Here is a 20,000-nt window from a genome sequence, read left to right as displayed (position 1 = left end):
TCAGGAGAGAGTCCCAAAGTCTACGACCACACCGGCTTCGCACAGCACGACGAAGCGGTTCAAAGACAGAGATTCCTGGGCGAGCACGAGTGGGGTTGGGGGGGTGGGGGGGTAGAAGCTTCTCCGCGGCACCAGGCACTGAGCTGGAAACCGCAGGCACAATTTCGGCAGGTAAAGCAGCGTTCTCTTTTGAAATCACGTACAAGAAGCTAAACAAATATTGGCTTAAAATGATGAGATATCAGGTAACATACATCTAGAGACTAATATGAAAGGTACAAGATGTAAATTGAGATTTTATGTATTGGTGGTGCTTTACTCGAAGCCACTGAGACATAAGTATCCTGTCACTTTTCTTGTTGCTCTACATTTTCGTCGCAAGTGATTTAAAACCTGGGATCCGCTTCTACTAGATATCATGATACTAACTTTGTTCAACTATCGTTATTCTTTAGTTTCATTCGATAAGAACTTTATACTTGTTTTATGAGGAGGTCACCGCTGGGCCCTGTGCATAGTCATTCCTGGAAATTTGCTTGTGTATGTATGCACCTTGTTAAGCAGGTGTTAAGTTGTCTTATTTGATAGACCAATTTATTTTTAGTGATATATTTACTCACCCAGGAATATATTCATATACTGCAATATGGAAAGGAATACCTATCATTACTGTAAGTGTTCTTTTGGCACAGAATCGTGAATGTTTGCACAGCTACTCCTAAGGAAAGGTAAAAAGAGTACTTAAGGGACCATGGATCACTTGGTCACATAAGTTCCGATAATAAATATGAAATAAATAGATATCGTGAATAAATAGCCTATTGGTGTTCGACTACTTCACCAACAGGTTACAGACATTTATACAATACTTTGTGATTAGTGGCATCCATTTAGTTATTGCAAAATTCTACTGGTTTAATCACTTTTCCCTTGACAACAGCAACACTATGAAATCTGAAAACCATGGCATTAAAACAAGGCAATTTATTAGAGTTGGATGCACAATGCTATCGCCGTTGTTTTACAGATTTTTAGATGTGAAAATTATAAAATTGCTTGGATAAAAGCGTTGAAATCTTATGCTGCACGATTCTAGTGCTTATCATCATTGCACTGGGGACCATTGAAGGGCCAGTTGCAAGCAGTGATGCCAGAATCATATACAATGGTGATGGGACAGTCAAATACATGGAGAGTAAAGCGCTCAATCCATTTGTCCCAATAGCACTCATAGAACTTGTCACATGTGTCTGGGTGACGGAACAAACCTGCTCGCTCACACACCTCTGGGCCCAGAGTATCATCAAAGTCACGGCGTCCTCCTGGCCCAAACCTCTGGAATTTCCTGCCGCGCGTCAGTTTAGCAACGAGTGAAGGTCCACCAGCAATGGATTTCCTGGAACCCACGCCTGAATATCCTTGGGACTTGCTAGGAGAGCCTGAACCTCCTGCAGAACCTGTACGGTAAGGGCCATTAGGACCAGCAGAACCCACACCTCCAACTCCTCCAGTTCCACCAACACCTCCAAAGAATCCGGGGCTTCCAGATCCTCCAGAACCACCTCTGCCTCCAGATCCTCCAGAACCACCTCTGCTTCCAGAACCTCCAGAACCACCTCTGCCTCCAGATCCTCCAGAACCACCTCTGCCTCCAGATCCACCTCTGCCTCCAGATCCTCCAATGCCTCCAAAGTGGCCAGATCCGGACCCACTTCCATATCCACCTCCAGTGCCTGCACCTCCAGATCCTCCAGACCCACCTCTGCCTCCAGATCCTCCACTGCCTCCAGATCCTCCAGAGCCTCCAATGCCTCCAAAGTGGCCAGATCCGGACCCAGTTCCATGTCCACCTCCAGTGCCTGCACCTCCAGATCCTCCAGACCCACCTCTGCCTCCAGATCCTCCAAAACCTCCACTGCCTCCAGAGCCTCCAATGCCTCCAAAGTGGCCAGATCCGGACCCACTTCCATGTCCATCTCCAGTGCCTGCCCCTCCAGAACCACCAGCTCCTCCAAAGAATCCAGAGCCACCTGAACCACCAGACCCTCCAAAATGACCAGATCCTGAGCCACTTCCAGCATTACCAGAACCACTATGACTTCCAGATCCTGCTGATCCACCAAAGTGGCCTGATGACCCACTTCCACCTGTGCTCTTACGTCCAGAACCTGATCCTGACACAGTGAAGTGACTAACAGATCCACTGCTTCCAGATCCACTGTTGAATGGATCAAATGTGTTACTACTGGAAGGACCTTCATATACATAGCCAGATCCACCAGTAGAATGTCTGTCCTCTTCAGATGATCCATCAGAACTTGAGCCTCTGGATGCTGAACCTCCAAAGTGACTTGAACCACTGGAACTGCCACGGCTTCCAGATCCTGATCCTGATCCTCCAAAATGACTTGAACCACTGGAACTGCCACTGCTTCCAGAACCTGATCCTCCAAAGTGGCCTGAACCACTGGAACTGCCACGGCTTCCAGAACCTGATCCTCCAAAGTGGCTTGAACCACTGGAACTACCACTGCTTCCAGATCCTGATCCTCCAAAGTGGCTTGAACCACTGGAACTGCCACGGCTTCCAGATCCTGATCCTCCAAAGTGGCTTGAACCACTGGAACTGCCACGGCTTCCAGATCCTGATCCTCCAAAGTGGCTTGAACCACTGGAACTACCACGGCTTCCGGATCTTGATCCTGATCCTCCAAAGTGACTTGAACCACTGGAACTGCCACGGCTTCCGGATCCACCATCTTCCTCAGATGAACCAGCAGATCCTGCAGAGGAGCCAGTTATGAAAGGCTTTGCGGGTGCAGAGTATGAATAGCCACCAGATGATCCACTAGAACTGCTGGAACTGCCACTGCTTCCAGATCCTGATCCTCCAAAGTGGCCTGAACCACTGGAACTGCCAACACTTCCAGAACCTGATCCTCCAAAGTGACTTGAACCACTGGAACTGCCACGGCTTCCAGATCCTGATCCTCCAAAGTGGCCTGAACCACTGGAACTGCCACCACTTCCAGAACCTGATCCTCCAAAGTGACTTGAACCACTGGAACTGCCACGACTTCCAGATCCTGATCCTGATCCTCCAAAGTGACTTGAACCACTGGAACTGCCACGACTTCCAGATCCTGATCCTGATCCTCCAAAGTGACTTGAACCACTGGAACTACCACGGCTTCCAGATCCTGATCCTCCAAAGTGACTTGAACCACTGGAACTGCCACGGCTTCCGGATCCACCATCTTCCTCAGATGAGCCAGCAGATCCTGCAGAAGAGCCAGTTATGAAAGGTGTCGCGGGTGCAGAGTATGAATAGCCACCAGATGATCCACTAGAACTGCTGGAACTGCCACCACTTCCAGATCCTGATGATCCTCCGAAATGACTTGAACCACTGGAACTGCCACGGCTTCCAGAACCTGATCCTCCAAAGTGACTTGAACCACTGGAACTACCACGGCTTCCAGATCCTGATCCTCCAAAGTGACTTGAACCACTGGAACTGCTACGGCTTCCAGATCCACCATCTTCCTCAGATGAACCAGCAGATCCTGCAGAGGAGCCAGTTATGAAAGGCTTTGCGGGTGCAGAGTATGAATAGCCACCAGATGATCCACTAGAACTGCTGGAACTGCCACTGCTTCCAGAACCTGATCCTCCAAAGTGGCCTGAACCACTGGAACCGCCACGGCTTCCGGATCCTGATCCTCCAAAGTGACTTGAACCACTGGAACTGCCACTGCTTCCAGAACCTGATCCTCCAAAGTGGCTTGAACCACTGGAACCGCCACGGCTTCCGGATCCTGATCCTCCAAAGTGGCTTGAACCACTGGAACTGCCACTGCTTCCAGAACCTGATCCTCCAAAGTGGCCTGAACCACTGGAACCGCCACGGCTTCCGGATCCTGATCCTCCAAAGTGACTTGAACCACTGGAACCGCCACGGCTTCCGGATCCTGATCCTCCAAAGTGGCTTGAACCACTGGAAGTACCACGGCTTCCAGATCCACCATCTTCCTCAGATGAACCAGCAGATCCTGCAGAGGAGCCAGTTATGAAAGGTTTTGCGGGTGCAGAGTATGAATAGCCACCAGATGATCCACTAGAACTGCTGGAACTGCCACTGCTTCCAGAACCTGATCCTCCAAAGTGGCCTGAACCACTGGAACCGCCACGGCTTCCGGATCCTGATCCTCCAAAGTGACTTGAACCACTGGAACTGCCACTGCTTCCAGATCCTGATCCTCCAAAGTGGCCTGAACCACTGGAACCGCCACGGCTTCCAGATCCTGATCCTCCAAAGTGACTTGAACCACTGGAACTGCCACGGCTTCCGGATCCTGATCCTCCAAAGTGACTTGAACCACTGGAACTGCCACGGCTTCCAGATCCTGATCCTCCAAAGTGACTTGAACCACTGGAACTGCCACGGCTTCCGGATCCTGATCCTGATCCTCCAAAGTGACTTGAACCACTGGAACTGCCACGGCTTCCAGATCCTGATCCTGATCCTCCAAAGTGACTTGAACCACTGGAACTGCCACGGCTTCCAGATCCTGATCCTGATCCTCCGAAGTGACTTGAACCACTGGAACTACCACGGCTTCCGGATCCACCATCTTCCTCAGATGAGTCAGCAGATCCTGCAGAGGAGCCAGTTATGAAAGGCTTTGTGGGTGCAGAGTATGAATAGCCACCAGATGATCCACTAGAACTGCTGGAACCGCCACGGCTTCCAGATCCTGATCCTCCAAAGTGACTTGAACCACTGGAACTGCCACTGCTTCCAGAACCTGATCCTCCAAAGTGGCCTGAACCACTGGAACCGCCACGGCTTCCAGATCCTGATCCTCCAAAATGACTTGAACCACTGGAACTGCCACTGCTTCCAGAACCTGATCCTCCAAAGTGGCCTGAACCACTGGAACCGCCACGGCTTCCGGATCCTGATCCTCCAAAGTGACTTAAACCACTGGAACTGCCACTGCTTCCAGATCCTGATCCTCCAAAGTGGCCTGAACCACTGGAACCGCCACGGCTTCCGGATCCTGATCCTCCAAAGTGACTTGAACCACTGGAACTGCCACTGCTTCCAGAACCTGATCCTCCAAAGTGGCCTGAACCACTGGAACCGCCACGGCTTCCGGATCCTGATCCTCCAAAGTGACTTGAACCACTGGAACTGCCACTGCTTCCAGAACCTGATCCTCCAAAGTGGCCTGAACCACTGGAACCGCCACGGCTTCCGGATCCTGATCCTCCAAAGTGACTTGAACCACTGGAACTACCACTGCTTCCAGAACCTGATCCTCCAAAGTGGCCTGAACCACTGGAACCGCCACGGCTTCCGGATCCTGATCCTCCAAAGTGACTTGAACCACTGGAACTGCCACTGCTTCCAGAACCTGATCCTCCAAAGTGGCCTGAACCACTGGAACCGCCACGGCTTCCAGATCCTGATCCTCCAAAATGACTTGATCCACTGGAACTGCCAGAACCTCCAAAGAATCCAGATCCACCATCTTCCTCAGATGAGCCAGCAGATCCTGCAGAGGAGCCAGTTATGAAAGGCTTTGCGGGTGCAGAGTATGAATAGCCACCAGATGATCCACTAGAACTGCTGGAACTGCCACTGCTTCCAGATCCTGATCCTCCAAAGTGGCCTGAACCACTGGAACTGCCACGGCTTCCAGACCCTGATCCTCCAAAGTGGCTTGAACCACTGGAACTGCCACGGCTTCCAGAACCTGATCCTCCAAAGTGACTTGAACCACTGGAACTACCACGGCTTCCAGATCCTGATCCTCCAAAGTGACTTGAACCACTGGAACTGCCACGGCTTCCGGATCCACCATCTTCCTCAGATGAGCCAGCAGATCCTGCAGAGGAGCCAGTTATGAAAGGCTTTGCGGGTGCAGAGTATGAATAGCCACCAGATGATCCACTAGAACTGCTGGAACTGCCACTGCTTCCAGATCCTGATCCTCCAAAGTGTCCTGAACCACTGGAACTGCCACGGCTTCCAGACCCTGATCCTCCAAAGTGGCTTGAACCACTGGAACTGCCACGGCTTCCAGAACCTGATCCTCCAAAGTGACTTGAACCACTGGAACTACCACGGCTTCCAGATCCTGATCCTCCAAAGTGACTTGAACCACTGGAACTGCCACGGCTTCCGGATCCACCATCTTCCTCAGATGAGCCAGCAGATCCTGCAGAGGAGCCAGTTATGAAAGGCTTTGCGGGTGCAGAGTATGAATAGCCACCAGATGATCCACTAGAACTGCTGGAACTGCCACCATTTCCAGAAACTGATCCTCCAAAGTGGCCTGAACCACTGGAACTGCCACGGCTTCCAGACCCTGATCCTCCAAAGTGGCTTGAACCACTGGAACTGCCTCCGCTTCCAGATCCTGATCCTCCAAAGTGGCTTGAACCACTGGAACTGCCACGGCTTCCAGAACCTGATCCTCCAAAGTGACTTGAACCACTGGAACTACCACGGCTTCCAGAACCTGATCCTCCAAAGTGACTTGAACCACTGGAACTGCCACGGCTTCCAGATCCTGATCCTCCGAAATGACTTGAACCAGTTGAACTACCACGGTTTCCAGAACCTGATCCTCCAAAGTGGCTTGAACCACTGGAAGTACCACGGCTTCCAGATCCACCATCTTCCTCAGATGAGTCAGCAGATCCTGCAGAGGAGCCAGTTACGAAAGGTTTTGCAGGAGCTGAGTATGATCCACCTGATCCTCTTGATGATCCAGGTCTTCCTGATCCCCTGGAACCTCCTGATGCACTACTTCCGGAGCCATGTCTGCTACCAGATGAACTACCAGGAATAGTAAAATGTCCTACTCCACTGCCACTTGTCTTTCTTGATCCACTAGTGCTTCCTGATGAACCATGTCCTCTTGTGCTTGACCTGATTGGAGCAGAAGTTACTGGTGAAGGCTTTGAGACTTGGATGGAGGTTCCTGAGGTGAAAGGATTAGCTGGTTCAGGATATGAATATCCAGAGGAAGGTGTTGTTGCAGGGGCAGAAGTGACAGGTCGGTAGGTGGTTGTTGGTGTACGAGTTGTTGCACTTGGAGTTTTGTAGGAAGAGGAAGGTCTGGATGATGGTCTTCCCCTAGAGCCTGAATTTGGAGCAGCATAGCCACCTGAAACCTCAGCAGGATTGAAAGCATTGTCAGGTTCCTGGTAGTTGTATCCCTGACCATTCTGACCGCGAGAGGACTTTCTCCTTCCTCCTTGTGTTTTGCTTGGCCTCCTATTTGATGAAGAACCAAAAGCAGAACCAATATTGTTTCCTTGCCTGCCACTGCCATGTCCACTAAAGCCAGTACCAGGGATGGTTGGGATTCCAGTATTTTTGAAGGTACCATATGAAAGACGTTCATTGCTCTGATCTGCACCAACAATAAGGCCACGGTTAGCATTGTAGACTCCTTGGCCACCAATAGCCAGTTCAGTGGAACCACAGTCTTCACAACTTTCACTGCTTCCACCATACAGATCCTGAGAAGCAGACCCATCTCCAAATACTGCTTTGCCTTGGCTGAATCCACCTCCAGCAATGGAAGCCACACTAACTGGGACTGCGCCACTACTCACACCACCATATCCATCAGGGATTGGCCCAGTATGTCCACAACCTTCCACAAGCCAGGGCCAGTTGCACAGTCCATTAGCCTCATCATAAGCAAGTCCAAATGGACACCTAAACTCATACTGAGTGTATGTTCCATTCCCATAGTAATCTCTGCAAGCAAAGAACCAGCGACAGTTCTCTGGATCAGTGAAATATCCTTCTCCAGGGCAGGAAAACTTTCTACGAGGGACAGGGAAAATTTCTGAGGAACCATCACATGGAGGAGCTGCAGAGGGCCATGCGCAGATCTCCCAACGATCATCGAATACAAGTCCAGAAGGGCATGAATATTCAAAGACAGTGAAGTCATCCACGTATTGGTTGAACTTTACACAGCGATAAAATTGGGAACAGTCAGCAGGGTCTCGGTAATAGCCTTGGCGGGAGCACTCGAACCTTGACTCAGAACTTGCTCTGAAATAGATAATTGAATTAGTGATTGCATAAAGATTTACTTAAAAATGAATTGTAATTTCATTGCAGAATATGAATTATTGTCATTATGATTATATATACATACAATATATATATACACATCCTTCTCTCTCTCTCTCTCTCTCTCTTTATATATATATATATATATATATATATATATATATATATATATATATATATATATATATATGTATATCTATTTATTTATTTATATATATATATATACACATATAAGGACAGCATGAAGTATATGTACCGGATTGCCTTAATAGCCCCAGTTCGATCAACAATGCGAACTATTCTGAAGGGTGAATTTCGAAGATCAGTTGGGGAAGCAACAGATATTGGCCGGAAGGAGGACTCCTCAGTCTCCAGATCATCAACAAGGCTTTGCAGAACTGCACGTCGAGGTGTTCGGGCAAGCTGAATAAAGCAGGAAAAGTCAGTTGACTTTAGCCAGGTGAAATAACAATATAATATATAATAGACATGGATTAGTTATTACAAGTATAACCAGAGGGTAAGGAGGACTCTGCAGACCTGCGTAAAGGTGTCGTGTATTGCTGACAGGACAGGGTATTTGCCTTGGTTGCATTGGTCATCCCAGTCTTCGCCATCTAAATTATGCAGAGCCGCACCAGCCAGTCCTCGAAGCAGCACATACTTGCTCTACAGGGGAATTCCAAGACATGATATTATAACCATGCCGTATTTTGCTTAAGCATGAACTATTTGATATTTTTCTCTCATATGTTATGTGATTATTTCAGTTATAAATAAAAAGTAAGTTGTGTTGGTTAATAAAGTCCTGAAAGTAGTCCAAAGAAGTCTAAGGAGTCGACAAATGAAGTACATCTATACCTATAGGTAGTGTACATGCCCATTGTACCGGAATCATGTAATGTCAGATCAGTATCAAGCATTAGATAATGCATAGGTTTGAGACTAGGAGACATTGTAGTAGGTAATATATTAGTATATTTCCTGAAGGTGTATCTGTTAACACATGGAAAGGAGAAGTTTGTAGTAATCGATAAATTCCAACCCCGTTGGGAAATGGATGAACAGCTCTCTTGACTCCAAGCCATGATAGTGCTTGCACTTACCATAAGATTTCATTCTCATATTAACATCATCACAATCTTGTGAGGTTTATTTCTTGAGACAACTTTCATTGGTGCATTTATAAAGGGTTTTAACATCTCCATACTCAGCGGTTGTCATCTGCCACATGGCATTATGTATACCATAATGACTTTGGTCGCTTAACCTGAAATCATTGGATAATTGCTATTCACGCTTCGGATGTCTCTTGCGAGTAACGTGTCTTCCATCAAAAACCCTTCCTTTGGTCTGCATTCGTGATTTTCATCATCTATTATTCGTACTTCCGACGTAATATAGTCCGGAGGTTTCTTCTCTTGTCTCGTATACTGTCAAGGTTTCAGCGTCTTGCTTCACGTGAGTCCGTCTCAAGTTGTCTCAAGCTGTCCCACCTTGATCTTGGCGCTGGTAGGGTCGTCGAAGGCCAGCCACGTTGCGTTCAGGAAGGCGTAGGGTCCGGTCAGATCCTCGTCGCGCTCCACTGTCCAGTTCCCGGTCTCCATCATCATGCATGCCTGGAAAGCATCAAGTTCGGATTTAGGAGTCCGTCCTCATGGGCCTCGCGTTGGAAATACGGCGGGGATGATTGCTTTCTTTTGTTAATATCATAATCATTATCATTATTATCCTTATTATGGTAATCATTACACAAACACTGAAACATACAAAGCCAGACCGCAGAATCTCGTACCTCTCTGTAAGGAATGAAGCTGGCGGTTCCAGCGGCCGGGGAGCGGGGGGTGTTCAGCTCTTCGTCCTTCAGGGTAAACACAGCGGCAGTGGCTGGCAGTCCGAGGATCAGGTGGTCGAGTGGCACTCCGAGAGACACCACTAAATCCACGAGGGAATCCTGCAATGGGGAGATCTATCAGTAGGGATATGGCAATTGTGTAGCTCTAGTTTTTGTGAGTGACTATGGTTGTATACTTATCAATTTAAAGATAATGAGGAATTGATATATATATAAAGCCATACAAAGGATGCTGAGAATAATGGAAATACATGAATTGCATCAAGTATACGAAATAAGAACAAAACCAGGTCGTCAGTTTTACCGCATTTTCGAGATCAGAAACGCCCATGAGACGGCTGTGGTGGAAGGTTTCGGCGGCTGCATCGGGGCGGTCTTCTGTCAGGTTGTGGGTGGGAAGGCTGAAGAAGTCCACAATCCTAGGACGGAAGAGGGAGGAAACGTCAGCCATTTATCAAGAAAGTCCCAAAGGGTTGCTTTGTTTTTGTTCTCAAAAAAAAAATACCCACGAGAGAGAAAAGCATACTTAGTGAGGGCTTTGAGGTCGTATCCCTTAACGAGGTATTCGGGATGGGGAGACACGGTCATCATAAGGATGGCTCCTCTCTCCTTCTCCACTTCCTGCTTCGCCTTCCTCTCGGACGCTTGAGAAGACTTGGCGATCTTCCATCCGGAGGAGGGGGTCGTCGAGGGCGTCTCCGTGGTGGTGAGGACGCCTGAGAGCTTGAAGTAATCCTGGAAGGTGGAAGGATTCTTAAAACTAGTCATAGTGAATAGGATTTGAAGTATTTGTCTACAGGGTATTGTATATATTTTTTCATGTTAGAAGAGAACGAAGTAGTATTAGTAACGTTCATTAAGGATGCAGTGGATACTCGTAACTCCTAGATGGCTATGTGGATCTGATTTAAGTATAGCTCAGTGCCATTCACTGAAGGAAGTATTCTTTAATAGCTGTTCATATCCTGTAGGAATTACGAGAAACTCGCTCCTTTCAGTCTCAAAATAAGTCAAACAGAAGGAGGAGGAAAGTTATTGGCAAAAAGTGTACAACGTCGTGCTTCTACAGGAGGCAGACATCTACGGAGAGACTACGAGATGCCTTTACAAACATCCAGATTAGTGCATCCGTGGGGGTGGACAGGATGAGACTTCGTGACTTAGGTTTAGATTAAGTTTTAGGTGAACTTAACGCTACGCTGTGCATAAAACTCACGGTGAACTTAACGCTTCCACGGTAAGGTCGAGTTGCTGTCTTTTCTTGTTTTTTTCCATGACTGTCCTCTTTCTTCTCCTTGATCGTGTGTCCTGTGTCTTCGAGTCTTACCTCTATCTCGGGCCGGAGGGTCACCTCGTACTCGGAACCTGATTCGAGGACCAGGTAGTCTGACCCGAGGCTGCAAAACGAACTGGAGGGTTATTTACTGCACTTTACAAGGCTTCAAAAACCGCCAGAAACAAAAGCGGAGGTCTGTGGGATTAGCTTAAGCCGAGCTGAAACCCCGAGCAGCAAACACAGCTGGGAGAAACTACACTAAAGTAAAGAATTAGGTTCAGAGCAAAGTGGAACTGAAATGAACACAAATCAATCAGGGAGATGATCGGTCTAAATGACTAGGCCATGGCGAGATGACCGCTCATCGACTAGTAAAAACAAACAATGCAATAAAAAGAACGATCTCTCAACGAGACAGACCCAGAGCCGGGGGCCCTTACCTCTCGTCCTCCTGTTCGGGCGCACTGGTCGTTGGGACGTCGGTGGAGGCCTCGGTAGCGCTCTCGGCTTCCGTTACGTCCTGTGGCGCCTCCGTTGCGTCCTCGGCTTCCGTCGTGTCTTCGGCAAGGGCTTCAGTCGCTGTCCTTCGGCTCACGCTGTGCACCTTCTGGTCCAGGGCGAGGCGAACGACCTGTGAAGGCAGAGGGGGGGGGGGGGTTAGGCGGCGCAAGAGGGAGGCTTCGGGAAGTGCTGTGTGATTGATTCATTGAAAACGATTGGTTTGCTCCTGATAGTTTCATTCATACGGATTACAAAGACGATATATTCGTAAATACATTTCCACCCTTATTATTTGCTTCTATAAATACCATTGATATTGACATTATCAACATCCACGTCATCCCCACCACCAGTACCTCCTCCTCCTCCTCCTCATCATCATCATCATCACCATCATCATCATCATCACCATCACCATCACCGCCCGCAGCCCGTACCTTCATGAGCGTGGTGACGTCATCCTTATCCTTGCTGCCGCCATTTTGTCCCGGCCACCTCCAGTCTACCTCAAGACCATCCAGCCCGTTAGCAGTGACGAAGGCAACCACGCCCTCCGTGAAGTTGGCCACGCCCTCCACCGATGACGTCACCAGAGAGAACGTTTCTGTCTTGACGTTTTCGCCGCCGATGGAAGCCACCAGCCGGAGCTTGGGGTTCCTCGCCTTCAGCGCCTTCAGCTTGGTGAAGTCTGGTCGGGCGAAGGAATGGGGTGAGCGGATAGCGAAATGGATGGGTAATTTGGTGGGGTTAGCGGATAGCGAAATGGATGGGTAATTCAGTGAAATTGATGAATAACACAGCAAATAGATAGATAATTTGGTGAACAGCTGATAGATAACTTGATGAATAAAGCAAATAAATGAATAGCGAAATGGATGGGTAATTCAGTGAACAAAGGATAGATAACTTGATGAATAACTCAGCAAATAAACGAATAGGTAATTAGATAGATAGTGAGCGGATAGGGAAATGGATGGGTAATTCAGTGAAATTGATGAATAACTCAGCAAATAGATAGATAATTCAGTGAACAGGTGATAGATAAATTGAAGAATAACTCAGCAAATAAACGAATAAGTAATTAGATAGATAATTCAGTGAACAGGTGATAGATAAATTGATGAATAAAGCAAATAAACGAATAGGTAATTAGATAGATAAATCAGTGAAGAGGGGATAGATAAATTGATTAATAATTCAGCAAATAAACGAATAAGTAATTAGATAGTTCAGTGAACAGGTGATAGATAACTTGATGAATAACTCAGCAAATAAATGAATAGGTAACTGGATGGATAATTCAGTGAACAGGTGATAGATAACTTGATGAATAAAGCAAATAAACGAATAGGTAATTAGATAGATAAATCAGTGAAGAGGGGATAGATAAATTGATTAATAATTCAGCAAATAAACGAATAAGTAATTAGATAGTTCAGTGAACAGGTGATAGATAACTTGATGAATAACTCAGCAAATAAATGAATAGGTAACTGGATGGATAATTCAGTGAACAGGTGATAGATAACTTGATGAATAAAGCAAATAAACGAATAGGGAACTGGATGGGTAATTTGGTGAACAAAGGATAGATAAATTGATGAATAACTCAGCAAACAAACGAATAAGTAATTAGATAGATAATTCAGTGAACAGCTGATTAAATGAATAGGGAACTGGATAGATAATTCAGTGAACAGGTGATAGATAAATTGATGAATAACTCAGCAAATGAACGAATAGGTAATTATATAGATAAATCAGTGAACAGGTGATAGATAACTTGATGAATAAAGCAAATAAACGAATAGGGAACTGGATGGGTAATTCAGTGAACAGCTGATAGATAACTTGATGAATAACTCAGCACATAAACGAATAGGTAATTATATAGATAAATCAGTGAACAGGTGATAGATAAATTGATTAATAACTCAGCAAATAAACGAATAGGTAATTAGATAGATAAATCAGTGAACAGGTGATAGATAAATTGATTAATAATTCAGCAAATAAACGAATAGGTAATTAGATAGATAATTCAGTGAACAGATAATTTGATAAATAACTTAGCAAATAAATGAATGAATACATGGATGAATAGATAAATAAATACATAAATGTACATATGAATTGCTAAATTGATGAATAGATAAATGAATAGATACATAAATATACAGATGAATGAGTGAGTCAATAAATAAATAAAGAACGAGAATGTAAAGAAAATTAAAAAACGTTCCGAAAATATTTGTCTTTCAAGAGGCATTTTGACGCTGGCCAACCTTAATAAGAACGCGATTACACAAAGGCTTTTTGATACTCCACCTCCTCTCAGATCAACTCCCGAGGCCTAGCACAAGAGTCTTTCCCTTGAAACGTCAACAGGATCATTTAATAGGCATTTCGCATAGGCCTACATTATATAAAAGAAAAAATTATACAAGAGGTCTCTTTATAATCCTCCGCCATTAAGATCGACGATCGAGGCCAAAGAATCTTTCCCTAAAATACCCTACAAGATCATCATCTACCCCCCCCCTCCCCCCCCCATTATCGACGTCCAGAGGAGACATGTAATAGGCATTTCGCATAGGCCTACATTATATAAAAAAAAAATATATATATACAAGAGGTCTCTTATTAATCCTCCGCCATTAAGATCGACGATCGAGGCCAAAGAATCTTTCACCTAAAATACCCTACAAGATCATCATCTACCCCCTCCCCCCCCTCCTCCCCCAGTATCGACGTCCAGAGGAGACCTCGGGAAAAAATCTCTCTCTCCGGTGTGACTTCGAGGAGGAGATGGAGGTCGCTGTCTTGAAGGAGCGGCGGCGGCGTCTCGAGTCCTCTTGACTTGACTCACGCCTTCTCGCGCTATTTGCCTCTTGGCTCCTCCTGCGTCTCGGTAAGTCTTCCTGTAGGAGCTGGTGCAGGCAGCGGCTTTGGAATTGTTAGCGGAGGATTGGGTGGAGCTGGTGCAGGCAGTGGATTTGGAATTGTTAGCGGAGGATTGGGTGGAGCTGGTGCAGGCAGCGGCTTTGGAATTGTTAGTGGAGGATTGGGTAGACCTGGTGCAGGCAGCGGCTTTGGAATTGTTAGTGGAGGATTGGGTGGAGCTGGTGCAGGCAGTGGATTTGGAATTGTTAGCGGAGGATTGGGTGGAGCTGGTGCAGGCAGCGGCTTTGGAATTGTTAGCGGAGGATTGGGTGGAGCTGGTGCAGGCAGTGGATTTGGAATTGTTAGCGGAGGATTGGGTGGAGCTGGTGCAGGCAGTGGATTTGGAATTGTTAGTGGAGGATTGGGTAGACCTGGTGCAGGCAGCGGCTTTGGAATTGTTAGTGGAGGATTGGGTAGACCTGGTGCAGGCAGCGGCTTTGGAATTGTTAGTGGAGGATTGGGTGGAGCTGGTGCAGGCAGTGGATTTGGAATTGTTAGTGGAGGATTGGGTGGAGCTGGTGCAGGCAGTGGATTTGGAATTGTTAGTGGAGGATTGGGTAGACCTGGTGCAGGCAGTGGATTTGGAATTGTTAGTGGAGGATTGGGTGGAGCTGGTGCAGGCAGTGGATTTGGAATTGTTAGTGGAGGATTGGGTAGACCTGGTGCAGGCAGTGGATTTGGAATTGTTAGCGGAGGATTGGAGGATTGGGCGTTGATGTCGCCGTGTTGTGTAGAGAGGACCGTGGCGTTTCTTCCTTGAAGTGTTGGTTGGGTAAGAGATGTCATGTCGTGGCGTAGTAAAGAACGGTATTCATTGCAATAAAAAAGAAAGAGAAAAAGAAAAAAAAACATGAATGAGAATGAATATTTTCGAGATGTCATGTCGTGGCGTCGTAAAGAACGGTATTCACTGCAATAACAAAGAAAAAGAAAAAAACATGAATGAGAGTGAATATTTTCGAGGTGTCATGTCGTGGCGTAGTAAAGAACCGTATTCATTGCAGGTGAATTTAGAGAGAAAAAAACATGAATGAGAATGACTATTTTCACAAAACAAGAGACTTTTACAACTATTTATTTACAACTTCTTCTACTTGTTTCTTTGTAAGTTGATTTAGATTTAGCTTTTAATCCATATTACATTAATTACCTTTACTAATTGTTTATTCTCAAATTGCTTTTTTATCCATATCATTTTTATCATCACATCCGTTCTCCATTAGGTAATTTATCAATAAAGAACATGTTTTTCCGGGGGTGTTCTTAGATAAGAGATTGCACTTGGAAGCTCTTGGGATCTGTTTGTTCTTCTGCCGCGACTCCCCCCCCCCCCACAAGACCGTGGGGGAGGGGGGGGATTGAAGAACTTGGCGCGTTCGGATTTCTCATTTCCGGTCAAGAGGCTGACGTCAGCTCTTCTCTTGGCCGTTATGAGGCTGATTTATTTTTGATTCATCTCTTTTTTTCTCTCTCTTTTTTATCTTCCTTCTTCCTTCTCCGTCTGTTTCTGCTCTTCCAGTCTTCTTTCTGTTGCATCTTTTCCGCCCTCTCTTTCTATAGCTTTTCGTCTTCCTCTACTTCATCATCATCATAATCATCATCTTCTGCTACTTCCTCTTTTCGTCTTCCTCTACTTCATCATCATCATAATCATCATCTTCTGCTACTTCCTCTTCTCGTCTTCCTCTACTTCATCATCACCATAATCATCATCATCTGCTACTTCCTCTTTTTGTCTTCCTCTACTTCTTCATCACCATAATCATCATCCTCTGCTACTTCCTCTTTTCGTCTTCCTCTACTTCATCATCACCATAATCATCATCTTCTGCTACTTCCTCTTTTCTTCTCCCTCTACTTCTTCATCATCATAATCATCATCTTCTGCTACTTCCTCCTTTCGTCTTCCTCTACTTCATCATCATCATAATCATCATCTTCTGCGACTTCCTCTTTTCGTCTTCCTCTACTTCATCATCATCATCTTCTGCTACTTCCTCTTTTCGTCTTCCTCTACTTATTCTTCATCATCATAATCATCATCTTCTGCTACTTCCTCTTTTCGTCTTCCTCTACTTCTTCATCATCATAATCATCATCTTCTGCTACTTCCTCCTTTCGTCTTCCTCTACTTCTTCATCACCATAATCATCATCTTCTGCTACTTCCTCTTTTCGTCTTCCTCTACTTCTTCATCATCATAATCATCATCTTCTGCTACTTCCTCTCTTCGTCTTCCTCTACTTCATCATAATCATCATCTTCTGCGACTTCCTCTTTTCGTCTTCCTCTACTTCTTCATCATCATAATCATCATCTTCTGCTACTTCCTCTTTTCGTCTCCCTCTACTTCATCATCATCATAATCATCATCTTCTGCTACTTCCTCTTTTCGTCTTCCTCTACCTCTTCATCATCATAATCATCATCCTCTGCTACTTCCTCTTTTCGTCTTCCTCTACTTCTTCATCATCATAATCATCATCCTCTGCTACTTCCTCCTTTCGTCTTCCTCTACTTCTTCATCATCATAATCATCATCTTCTGCTACTTCCTCTTTTCGTCTTCCTCTACTTCATCATAATCATCATCATCTGCTACTTCCTCTTTTCGTCTTCCTCTACTTCATCATCACCATAATCATCATCCTCTGCTACTTCCTCCTTTCGTCTTCCTCTACTTCTTCATCATCATAATCATCATCATCTGCGACTTCCTCTTTTCGTCTTCCTCTACTTCATCATCATAATCATCATCCTCTGCTACTTCCTCTTTTCGTCTTCCTCTACTTCTTCATCATCATAATCATCATCTTCTGCCACTTCCTCTTTTCGCCTTCCTCTACTTCTTCATCACCATAATCATCATCTTCTGCGACTTCCTCTTTTCGTCTTCCTCTACCTCTTCATCATCATAATCATCATCTTCTGCTACTTCCTCTTTTCGTCTCCCTCTACTTCTTCATCACCATCATCTTCCTCTTCTACTTCCTCTTCTTCCTAAAAAAAAAAAACAAAAAGAAAAAGACTCACCGACATCGGAAGTGAGTTTCAGGTCATGATCGAGGGTGACGTCAGAGGCCACGAGGATTGTGCACTTGCAGGGGTCAACATCCTTCGCCGTCAGGTCACCCTCGAAGTAGCAGACGACCTCGGCTCTGGGGCTCACCTCACCACAGCCGTCTGAGGGCGAGAGGGGGGCGGGGGGCGGGGGGCGAGGGACAGAAATTAATAGACTGAAGATTGGGGATGATTGGGGTGGTGATAAATGAATGATTGGCATAGTGATGAATGAATGATTGGGATGTTGATAAATGAATGATTGGCATAGTGATAAATGAATGATTGGCACAGATGAATGGTTGATTGGGATGTTGATAAATGAATGATTGGCATAGTGATGAATGAATGATTGGTATACTGATAAATGAATGATTGGCGTAGTGATAAATGGATAATGACTGGTAATTTGACAAATTAAATTGGTATACTGATGAATTCATGATTGGTATAGTGATAAATGGATAATGACTGGTACGTTGATAACTTGAATAATTGGTATATAATGATAAATGGATGACTGGTATGTTGATAAACTGAATAAATAGATACTCAGTAAACTGGTAATTGATAATGATAATTGGTATATTGATTAATATATGGATAGGTGAACGTATGGGTGAATAGATAATAAATCAATAAGCTGATAACTGGTAGGTGGATAAATGAATGAATAGGTGAACGTGAATATAAATAGATAATAAACTAATAATTGGTAATGGCAGCTGATATTTTGATAAATTGAATGGATAGGCGAAGGTATACGTGGATAGATGGTAAATCAATCAGTAGATAACAAGGCATATAGATAGATGTGTAGATAGATGGGTAAGTAAATAAATTAATATATGAATGAAATGAGCGATTAATATATACTCGAATAAATACATATATATATATATATATATATATATATATATATATATATATATATATATATATATATATATATATATATATATATATATATATATATATATATATATATATAGATAGATAGATAGATAGATAGATAGATAGATAGATAGATAGATAGATAGATAGATAGATAGGTTGGTAGATAGATAGATTAGTAGATAATTATCTAGATAGATAGATAGATAGGTAGGTAGATAGACAAAGGGATAGATAAACAATTAGACAGACAAATAGACTGACTTACAGATAGGTTGATAAACAGATAGACAGCTAGCTCGGCTTACAGACAGACAAACTGACAGATAAGCTGATAAACAGACAGCTACTTCGAAAGACAGACTGACAGACAGGTTACTAGATAAATAGACAGCTATTTCGACAGACAGACAGACAAAGAGATAAACAGCTAAAGCGACGAATGGGCAAAATGGATAAAGGAGGGAATAACACGAGGAGATAAACAGCTAAAGCGACGAATGGGCAAAATGGATAAAGGAGGGAATAACACAAGGAGATGAACAGCTAAAGCGACGAATGGGCAAAATGGATAAAGAATAACACAAGGAGATGAACAGCGAAAGCGACGAATGGGCAAAATGGATAAAGGAGGGAATAAAACAAGGAGATAAACAGCTAAACGACGAATGGGCAAAATGGATAAAGGAGGGAATAACACAAGGAGATAAACAGCTAAAGCGACGAATGGGCAAAATGGATAAAGGAGGGAATAACACAAGGAGATAATCAGCTAAAGCGACGAATGGGCAAAATGGATAAAGGAGGGAATAACACGAGGAGATAAACAGCGAAAGCGACGAATGGGCAAAATGGATAAAGGAGGGAATAACACGAGGAGATAAACAGCTAAAGCGACGAATGGGCAAAATGGATAAAAGAGGGAATAACACAAGGAGATAAACAGCGAAAGCGACGAATGGGCAAAATGGATAAAGGAGGGAATAACACGAGGAGATAAACAGCTAAAGCGACGAATGGGCAAAATGGATAAAGGAGGGAATAACACGAGGAGATAAACAGCTAAAGCGACGAATGGGCAAAATGGATAAAGGAGGGAATAACACGAGGAGATAAACAGCTAAAGCGACGAATGGGCAAAATGGATAAAGGAGGGAATAACACAAGGAGATAAACAGCTAAAGCGACGAATGGGCAAAATGGATAAAGAATAACACAAGGAGATAAACAGCTAAAGCGACGAATGGGCAAAATGGATAAAGGAGGGAATAACACAAGGAGATAAACAGCTAAAGCGACGAATGGGCAAAATGGATAAAGGAGGGAATAACACAAGGAGATAAACAGTTAAAGCGACGAATGGGC

General features: G+C 44.8%; 1 protein-coding gene across 9 annotated transcripts in view; it reads right to left on the bottom strand.

The window, feature by feature from the left end:
• LOC113829231 (uncharacterized PE-PGRS family protein PE_PGRS54) overlaps nt 1-20,000 on the bottom strand; it is a 145,898-nt gene that overhangs the window by 730 nt on the left and 125,168 nt on the right. For 4 of the 9 annotated variants that reach the window (XM_070121166.1, XM_070121167.1, XM_070121169.1 and 1 more), the window contains 11 exons: nt 17,715-17,864; nt 12,177-12,427; nt 11,679-11,869; nt 11,179-11,359; nt 10,489-10,697; nt 10,267-10,381; nt 9,903-10,061; nt 9,604-9,726; nt 8,648-8,776; nt 8,364-8,530; nt 1-8,086 (listed from right to left, as the gene is read on the bottom strand). The exon at nt 1-8,086 is cut by the window's left edge and continues 730 nt beyond it. In XM_070121166.1, coding sequence (XP_069977267.1) covers nt 1,093-8,086; nt 8,364-8,530; nt 8,648-8,776; nt 9,604-9,726; nt 9,903-10,061; nt 10,267-10,381; nt 10,489-10,697; nt 11,179-11,359; nt 11,679-11,869; nt 12,177-12,427; nt 17,715-17,864 — 8,669 coding nt within the window. In that variant the 3' untranslated portion in view covers nt 1-1,092. The remainder of the gene's footprint in view (nt 8,087-8,363; nt 8,531-8,647; nt 8,777-9,603; nt 9,727-9,902; nt 10,062-10,266; nt 10,382-10,488; nt 10,698-11,178; nt 11,360-11,678; nt 11,870-12,176; nt 12,428-17,714; nt 17,865-20,000) is intronic. The other 5 variants (XM_070121170.1, XM_070121171.1, XM_070121174.1 and 2 more) reach the window with 5 other exon arrangements.

The sequence above is a fragment of the Penaeus vannamei genome, chromosome 4 (genome assembly GCF_042767895.1).
Source record: "Penaeus vannamei isolate JL-2024 chromosome 4, ASM4276789v1, whole genome shotgun sequence".
Taxonomy (NCBI): domain Eukaryota; kingdom Metazoa; phylum Arthropoda; class Malacostraca; order Decapoda; family Penaeidae; genus Penaeus; species Penaeus vannamei.
This window is presented reverse-complemented; position numbering and strand designations above follow the sequence as displayed.